Source organism: Hippopotamus amphibius, chromosome 1, assembly GCF_030028045.1.
Source record: "Hippopotamus amphibius kiboko isolate mHipAmp2 chromosome 1, mHipAmp2.hap2, whole genome shotgun sequence".
Classification (NCBI taxonomy): domain Eukaryota; kingdom Metazoa; phylum Chordata; class Mammalia; order Artiodactyla; family Hippopotamidae; genus Hippopotamus; species Hippopotamus amphibius.
Window position 1 is genome coordinate 90,927,673 of NC_080186.1, and position 9,881 is coordinate 90,937,553.

The window sequence follows — 9,881 nt, forward strand, 5'->3', positions numbered from 1 at the left end:
AAAATATGCCTCTTACAGGAATCTAGTTTTACTTATTCTACTCTTTATCACACATTGTTTAGCTGCACTGACCGTGTGTGTGTGTGTGTGTGTGTGTGTGTGTGTGTGTGAGAGAGAGAGAGAGAGAGAGAGAGAGAGAGAGAGACTTTGAGTATTGTAAGCTTTTTCCTACCTGGACTTTTACTCTTGCACTTTCTTCTATTTGGATTTCTCTTTTTCCGATCTTCAAATAACTGGCTCCTTCCAATTCTAGCTGAAGATCACTCTCTTGAAGATACCTTCCCTGACTATTCAGCCTAAAATACCCTTATGGTGAAGTCATGTTCAATTGTATTACACTATTTCATACTAGTTCTTATTGCCATCTTAAATTGCTTTATTATTATTATTATTATTTACTCATGTATTTTCTTTCCTTCCAATAGCATGTCAGTTGCTCAACAACAAAATCTTGCCTGTCTTGTTAATCATTTTATCCTGAATATCTTCCCTGTGCTTAGCAAAAAGCACTCAGTTAATGCTTGTTGAATGAATGGATTTTTCCCACCTTTACTATATTCTCTCTAGTTGGATTTCATGTACATTAAGAAGAAAAATAGATGTAAATTTATTAATTTAGTGTTTTTTCAGATATGAGAGATATTTGGTTATAGAAAATAAGTGAAAAAAAAAAAAAAGCCACACTCTGCTGCTATGGCCAATGCATTAAGAGCACAATTCTATGGAGGGGGAAGGAGGAAAGGTCTGATCCTCAATTCATGGTCATTCATCTTCCAAATAGTTTCTTAAATTTTAGTGCAGAAACTTAAATAAAAATTGTGGTTGTGGGTGATACCAGAACTGAGTTGAATATGCTGGTTCTTTTTGAAATTGAAACATTACAATGCTTACAATACATAGTTAAGGCAATATTTTGACTGTGAATTCAGTTGGCTCTAATTGTTATTTTCCTTCTGTTAGTGAAGGACTTCAGAAATAAGATCTAATTCTAGTTAAATAATACATGATTACAGACTTTATATGTGTGTATATACATACATATATATATATGATGCAGATTTTTAAAAGATTAATATTCATTCAATAAGGAAAACATTGTTATAAAAGATCATTTAGATGGTATTCCTGGGAGAATTTATACATGTTCTTCACCTGTTTAACATTATTGTTGATAGTCTTTTCAGATTATGAATAAACAGTTTGTGCTCCAAGTATTTATTCAAGTTAACATTTACTTTGTAAAATATGCTTCTTACAGGAATATAAATAGTTGCTGGAAAGAACACTGACAACTTCAAAGTAAAATGAAGTTCTTTCTATTGCTTTCAGCCATTGGGTTCTGCTGGGCTCAGTATGCCCCAAATACCAAATCTGGACTGACATCTATTGTCCACCTGTTTGAGTGGCGCTGGGTTGATATTGCTCTTGAATGTGAGCGATACTTAGCTCCCAAAGGATTTGGAGGGGTTCAGGTGAGTATTGCTCATAAATTGCAGACTTGCTGTGCTTGGAGTAAACGGTATTGTGTTCTGTGTCTGTAAAGCTGGAACAACATTTTAGTTCACAATTAACTACTGTAAGTAGAACAGTTTTCTGAGTAAGTAAAAAACCTGAAATTGTTGGGAACTTTGTTTTATTTCTAATGCAATATTTTTTTTCAGCAGGACATTTCCAATGTGATGTTAATATTTTCAAACAGTTGTGAAGACATATGCCTGCAAATACAAAGATTCAGAAATACTTTTAGACTATTGCTTCATTTCTAGAATATTCAATGATATAAAGTAAGCCACAATATGATACTTACTAAGGTGGTTTTATTTGTAGGTCTCCCCACCCAATGAAAATGTTGTAATTACTAACCCTTCAAGACCTTGGTGGGAAAGATACCAACCAGTTAGCTACAAGTTATGTACAAGATCAGGAAATGAAAATGAATTCAAAGACATGGTGACTAGATGTAACAACGTTGGTGTAAGTGAATTAAAGTTTCCTTTAAAAGTGTCATAGAGAGAAATGACTTCTCTCTGTTGCCTCTTGTTCCTTTCAAGCAGAACGATTTTCATATGTTTTAACATTTTATTTCATGCTTTAGCTATAAATTAACATTTAATTGTTGCCTTATGTTCAGACTTTGTATCTATTTGTACAAGTATATGTGCCATTTATCCACTAAAGAAGATGTAAGTAAAAGTCTAAGGCCACAAACTTACTTGTAAAGCAAAATATCAACTTTTAACCCATATGGCAATACCCTTTTTGGGGAACTCTTTTCCAGTTAGGAATTAAAAATGAAGTTAAAATATTTGCAGTTACTTTTATGTGACTAGTGTCTCCACCCATATTCCTGGGCCTGCCTTCCCATAAGTTCTTTGATGATAAATAGTTATTTTCTCATTGGTGAGGGGTGTAACGAGAGACAGTACCTGCTTCTATTTCTTCTGATCCTAAATAGGTAGTATTTACTAAATAGGCTTTTTACTTCTTAGGATGACCTATGAAAATTTCAAAAACCAATAATCTCTCTGGCCTCAACTGATTCTTATCTCCTGCCAAAAAAAGAAAGTCTCTGCATTTTTTTAAGAGTTAGGGTAGTTTTGGCTTCTCTAAATTTATCATATATGTAAATATTTGCCCAAGTGGCCAGAATGCATGTAGGGCTTGGGTTCACAATGATTTCCTTTCACACTTAACTGATGCTTTTCCAGAAAAAGTTATAAAATAACAAAGAAATATTTTGGAGTGTAATTAAGGTGCTGTAAACTCTGCTTAATAGTGTTATAAATTTCTACCTCTCTGTAAGTCAAACTGAAATAGAAATTTTGCCCCCAGGTCCATATTTATGTGGATGCTGTCATTAATCATATGAGTGGAAGTGGTGTGGCTGCAGGAACGAGCAGTACTTGTAGAAGTTACTTCAACCCTGGAACTAGGGATTTTCCAGCAGTCCCATACTCTGCTTGGGATTTTAATGATGGTAAATGCAAAACTGGAAGTGGAGAAATTGAGAGCTATAATGATCCTTCTCAGGTAATTAGCAAAAAAAGAGCCATCGATGCCTTTTAGTACCGACTTGTAGCTTATTGATCTCCATTTTAAATGTTAGTTTAGATTCCTTAGGAAAACAGGATTCCAAGTCTGTCTGTTAAGAATAAGACTCTTAAATCAGTACTTAAAACATTTTTCCCAAGTTAGTGTTTCACAGTGAAAAAGCTCATCCACTGTATTTCCTACATTCTCCATTTTTATAGCAGAAAATATTTCAAAGAAATCACTATAGAAATATGCATTAATGAGTAAATTAATGAATAATGAATGGCTTCTCAGGCAAAGGTGATGTTTTATGTACCAATCACAAAATTTTTACCTCAATAGGTCAGAGATTGTCGTCTGGTTGGTCTTCTTGATCTTGCACTGGGGAAAGATTACGTGCGCTCCACAATTGCTGACTATCTAAACCATCTTATTGACATTGGTGTAGCAGGGTTCAGAATCGATGCTTCGAAGCACATGTGGCCTGGAGACATAAAGGCAGTTCTGGATAAACTGCATAATCTGAACACAAACTGGTTCCCTGCAGGAAGTAAACCCTTCATTTACCAGGAGGTACATCAATACATATATGTGCATATAAAATAATGTCATTTAATTCACCTGAAAATAAATGGCAGATTTCATTAAAAACACAATTTCTGTAGGTTAAATGCAAATCATGTGGATGGAAGAGTGTTCCTTAATCTCCTTTTTTATTCACAGACAGTACATCTATCAAAAGATGTTTTTTTATGCAGGTGCCAAGAATGTTTTTAGGCTGAAGAATCTGTGTGTCATTTATCATCTTCCCAGAGACCATTATAGAAGATAAATAATAATAGTGTTGTCTTGAGCCAGGCTCTGACTTTAAATCTTGGCTATAGCACTATTAGCTGTGTTTCTTTAGGCAAATTGATTAACCTCTCTGAGCAACAATTTTTTCTAAATTTATCAAAACATATAATAATAATGGTTATGTCTGTTTTCATTGGAGAATTAAAGAGATAATATTTATCAAGCACTTAGAAATAGTGTCACCCAGATATTCAGTGCTATATAAGTGTGTCCTATTCTTATCATTTATGTGCAAGACTAAATTAGGTCAGCCATCTCACAGGTCAACAGGTAAATTTGTCACATTACTTTTAATATTGTAACATATATTTTAATAAAGAAAAATAAGAATCTTGATCAAAGGAAAACCACTTTGGGCATTTCATATAACATTAAGTGTATAAAGCTATTTTCTATATAATATTAACTTCTTAGTTGCAATTCTTTAGAGTTCTTGTTTAAAATGATATTTTCTTCTTGATTTCTACTAGGTAATTGATCTGGGTAGTGAGCCAATTCAAAGCAGTGAGTACTTTGGAAATGGCCGTGTGACAGAATTTAAGTATGGTGCAAAACTAGGCACAGTTCTGCGCAAGTGGAATGGAGAGAAGATGGCTTACTTAACGTAAATGAAATATGACTTATCCTTTAAATTATTTCACAGATCTATTTTTGATATTCCCCCAACATGAGTTTCCTTCTTAAAGCCTTCCTATTTAGACAACTTTCAAGGAAACATTTACTAATAACAAGTGTTATAGTTCCCCAGGCGCCGACTGACCTTCATTATCACCTAGAACATCAATCACAGCAAATATTTTGAGACCCAAAAGTTAACCTGAAAATTTTAATCTGTGTATCACATGACTCTACTAGATATGACTAATGTTGCACATAATTTGTGAAGGCCAGGCTATTGTTAAAATGATTCTATAATTTATGAAGTCCCTACAAGGTGGCCATCCTGTAGAATTTACATATATTAATCAATTAATTTCAAATATTAAAATGTTTACATTATAAGAATATAATATTGAAATCTTATTTAAACCCAGTTTGCCAATCTGTATAATATGATATGGATGTTGACCCTTCTGAAGTCCATCTAAAGTATAACATAGTGAAAGTTCTAAAATAACTTTTGTAACAAAAATCTTATACCTGTAACATGAATGGAATTCAAGTAACCCCTACATACATACATGCATGGAATGTGTTTGTAGATAGTATATCTGTATCTTTTATACTTAAAAAGTCCCCCTGGATAAGCATTTAATTAGGGAGAGAATTTCATTAGAGGGTGATATGATAAAAGAAATACACATTTAGGTTACTCTAAAGCTCTTGTAAAACAATACATATATATGTTTTTAAGTTTTTTTTTTTTTTTAATAGGAACTGGGGAGAAGGCTGGGGTTTCATGCCTTCTGACCGAGCACTTGTCTTTGTGGATAACCATGACAACCAGCGAGGGCACGGAGCTGGGGGGGCATCTATTCTTACATTCTGGGACCCCAGGTAAGGTACAGGCTTCCCCAGGTTTAAACCTACCTTTTAATGATATTAAGAGTATTATTTGTTTGTACAATGATGTAATTTTGTGCCGTTTAGACTATACAAAATGGCAGTTGGATTTATGCTTGCTCATCCCTATGGATTTACACGAGTCATGTCAAGCTACCGTTGGGCAAGACATTTTGTGAATGGACAAGTAAGTTTTGGTGTTGCCCAAGAGATCTTTTTCTCAAGAGAAAGAAGTTAATTTTGTTTTAATTTCACATGATTCTATTCACTGTTTGTTGTATCCAGTATTTATTGAGTGCAAATCTGATGCAGGACTCTTTTAACAATGCAGTGCATGTTACAAAATAAAAATGAATGATCTCTCCTGACAAAGAGAATGTGAGCCATTTAAAAATAGGACAATTATAGCCCCTCACCAAAATAAAATAAAAAAACTTAAAATAAGGATGCAGTGATAAAATATGTATTTCTCATAAGTACATACTTCATAGAGTTGATGTGATGACTACAAATTAACACTTCAAAAACATTAAAACAGTACCTGCACTACAGTATTAGCAATAGAAATATTTGTTAAACATTTAAAAGAAATTTTGTGGAATGCAGAGTAACTATTCATTTGAACCAAGTTTCAATAGGGAAAATATCTTACAACAAGAAGGGAAGTTTATGTATTAGAGAAGAGACATTAATTGACTTTTCTGGGAACATTAAAGACTAGAAAAATTTGGCCGATATGGTAAAGACAATAATCTGAGTAATAATTTTAAAAAGAAACTGAGCAATAAGATTATTAAGGTATTTGTAAAGTTAGTGGAAAGTTTTCTTTTCAATCTGAAGATTTCAAGAGCAGCCTCATACAGCAACTTCATACTAATATAGAAACTTCTCTTCACTGCAAACCAGAATTTATCTAGTTTCTAGAAGATTCTTTTCAAACTAAGTCCACTACTTTGTACAGCAACTCATTTTATAGTTAGTCTTAATATTTAGAAGATGTCCCTTTATGTTGAGCCAGCTTCTTTTAATTTTCACTAATTGGTCTTTTTTCTGATGGCAGGAGCCATGGCATATGTCCATTTCTCCTTTTCCCAAAACATTTCCAAGACTTCTTCAGGTCTTCTGCCTGTTATCACCTCTTAGTCCTGTCCGGTGTTCATCATACCACATGATTTAGGCAGACATTGATAACCTTCCTAGACAGAATCTGTTTTTGCCTATGATTATCTTTGAAAATACAAATCAGAAAAACACAATATTAAACATTTGGTCAATGTAGTATGGGATTTTGTGATGCTTTGTTTAGTATATTTATTCAACAAAAAAGAATGAAACATTTATTTAGCAATTATCTGGAAAGCATTTTTACATACCTTATTTAATTTTTATAGCAACTGGGTCATATCTTCACTTTACAGAAGAGGAAAGTGAGGTACAGAAATTTTGTATATTAACTAAGTTTTTGTATGTAGTAGTAACAGAACTTATCTTTTAGTTCTGCTGTTTCTGGCACTAATATTCTTGCCATTTCAATGACATTGGTGCACTACCTATAGTGATATTAAGAAGTCATTGCAATTCCTTGGAAAGAAAATGAGGAGGTAAAAGAATCATACCCTTGTTTGAAATATGGCGCTAGAGAATGAGAAGTTAGGGAGGAGATAAATTCAGTAAAAATAGTGAACTAGTTGGATTCTAAATGAAGGCACTACAAAGATACAAATAGGACAGATTGGGATTGGCAGAGCAAATAAGGATGTGTGTGATGTTAAAAATGTGAGCTTTTAAAAATGATTAATTATTCTTTTGCTAATTGAGGATGTTAATGATTGGATTGGGCCACCAAATAATAATGGAGTCATTAAAGAAGTTACTATTAATCCAGATACTACTTGTGGCAATGACTGGGTCTGTGAACATCGATGGCGTCAAATAAGGTAGGAATACTTATTAGGAGATATCCTCTCATAATACACTTTCTTCACACTTTGTTTTCAACTGTTGAAGTACTCATCAGCATTTGTATGCAATTTTTTTCTTAGGAACATGGTTATGTTCCGTAATGTAGTTGATGGCCAACCTTTTACAAACTGGTGGGATAATGGTAGCAACCAAGTAGCTTTTGGAAGAGGAAACAGAGGATTCATTGTCTTTAACAATGATGACTGGTAAGTCGATATGAATTAGAAATAACATTTTATACTAATACATTCTTGGTTTATTCTGCTCATTTCCTTTTTCATATCTGAAAAGTCCTTTACTCAGCAGATGAAGAAAACATAATTATCAGAAAGGAACCAGAAGAAAAAAGATGATGACTCTTATTCTTTTGATCTCCTCTCTTTATAAGGGCTTTCTGTTCTAAGTACAATTCTTTTTTTTGTGCACTCTTGCATATCATGGGCAGACATGAGGCACATGTATATGCTTACACATACACCTCTCATAAAATACGCAGAGTGGTTAATATAAAGGTTGTGAAATCCCTAGAAGAATGTCTTCTAGGATTTTTAAAATCAATAATGGAAAAATATTGCCTCAGGGCTGAAATATCTTTTTTTCCTGCTTTTTTTTTTTTCACCTATTCTGGTGTTTAGTTCTTTGGACTTTTGTCGCTGTGACAAATAACACTTTTTAAAGCATATGTATAATGAATATGTATGTTATGGTCATTGATTCAGCTCAGGAGATTCTCTAGTTTGAGTTTTGAGACATCTCATTACTGGCTTTTCATTTGTGATAATATATTCTCCACCTCTTAAGTATACTAATTCCCTCACATGCAGAACTATAGCTCAGAAGCCCTCTTTGCAAGCAGTTGAAATGTCTTAATCAAAGGCCAACTGCCACTCATGCTTAGCTCACTCTAGCCCAAATTATATTGTACTGACAAAAGTCAATCAAGTATATCTCATTTTTCCCAAAAATCCATTTGTAGTCCTTTAATTTCTGTCCTTTGTAGATGGGAGGAAGAAAATAAATTTATGAGACAGATTTATATTTTAAAACTATATGCTTGTTCAAAGAAATGAGAGAGTATTTTCATCTCCAACCCAAATTTATTTTAACCTCTTGAAAACAACAAGAGATTTTTGAAGAAAGAATCAAATTTGAATTCTTGAAAATAATCGGTATTTTCTTAAGCTCAGATGAGTACAAATTTTAAATATTTGTGTTTACCACAGGAAGTAATTTCCTCTATGGGAGGCAATTCACTCAAATCTCCACTGATACCCTTCAAACTTATTTATTTATTTCATTAATAATATTGACTATTGACTAGGGAACTCCTAAGTCTTCCATAAGAATACTGTTGGCCCTGAGAAAACAAGTTACATCCACTGGAGAGGACTTTGTGTTTGGATTTTATTTTCATTGAGACTTTGACTGCTTAGAGTTCTATAGCACAAAGTTAAGCTGTTTGTTTCAGAGATAGTCTGTATTCTTGCTTTTCATTGTGTTGAATTCAAGTTAAATCTTAAATTTTATTTTTACAGGGCATTATCTTCAACTTTGCAAACTGGTCTTCCCGCTGGTACATATTGTGATGTTATTTCTGGAGATAAAGTTGGTGGTGATTGTACAGGAATTAAAGTCTATGTTTCTGGTGATGGCAATGCTAGTTTTTCTATTAGTAACTCTGCTGATGACCCATTTATTGCAATTCATGCTGAATCTAAATTATAAAATTTGAATTAAATACATTCCGAGAAATATGTTTCTGTTCTTACATATCTATAATATTATATAACTTCTTGTAATTCATTACTTTTTGCTAAAAGCTGTAACAAGTAATCAACTTGAAAAACTCAGAAAGGCATAAAAAAACACATATATTTCTCTGATTATAATTACAATCAACATTTAGTTATATTTTAGAAGATTCTCATTAACCTATTTGTGAAAGGCATTTCTAAGAACTCAGAGAATCCTGTGGAAAAACATGTTTGTTGCCATTAGCACCATATGCCCAACTATGTATCTCTAATGTGTGTCTGTATTTCTTACATAGTGTGTTTCTAACAATCAGTTAGGGGTAGCTGATTTAATGATAAAGTCATAAGATTTGGGTGCCTTTCATAATATAAAGGCCCTTTCATGGTTAAAAAGTTAAAAACTAAAGGAAACAAATTATGCAGTCTATAATTCTTAATTATCTGGAGCTTGCAGCAGTCTTCTCTTACTTTCTCTAGTTTCTTTTCTCTTTTCCTTTCTCTTTCCAATGGCTCTCACATGATGATGTTGTATGGCTTTTGTTCCATCTCTTAACCCCTAATATGAATGGATATTTCTGTGTGGCTCTCATGACCTCATTTACTCTGGGTTTTCTTCCTGATTCTCTAGTTCTTTATTCTCCTTCACCTTGACTTTAAATGTGAAATTTATTAACGCTCTCACCTAGGTCTTCTTATAACCCTCAGCTGTTTTATTTTAATGGTTGAATAAGAAAATAGAAGCCATAACTTGGAAGCTCTCTCTTCACCCATGAA

At 33.1% G+C, this 9,881-nt stretch overlaps 1 protein-coding gene across 1 annotated transcript; it reads left to right on the top strand.

The window, feature by feature from the left end:
* The first annotated feature begins 1,283 nt into the window (after nucleotides 1-1,283).
* LOC130858378 (pancreatic alpha-amylase) lies at nucleotides 1,284-9,103 on the top strand. Its single transcript, XM_057744731.1, has 10 exons — nucleotides 1,284-1,472; nucleotides 1,828-1,974; nucleotides 2,833-3,030; nucleotides 3,376-3,606; nucleotides 4,359-4,492; nucleotides 5,263-5,385; nucleotides 5,479-5,578; nucleotides 7,210-7,328; nucleotides 7,434-7,559; nucleotides 8,889-9,103. Exons 1-10 carry the CDS (start codon nucleotides 1,305-1,307, stop codon nucleotides 9,076-9,078), a joined length of 1,536 nt encoding a protein of 511 aa, XP_057600714.1. The 5' UTR covers nucleotides 1,284-1,304; the 3' UTR covers nucleotides 9,079-9,103.
* The last annotated feature ends 778 nt before the right edge of the window (nucleotides 9,104-9,881 follow it).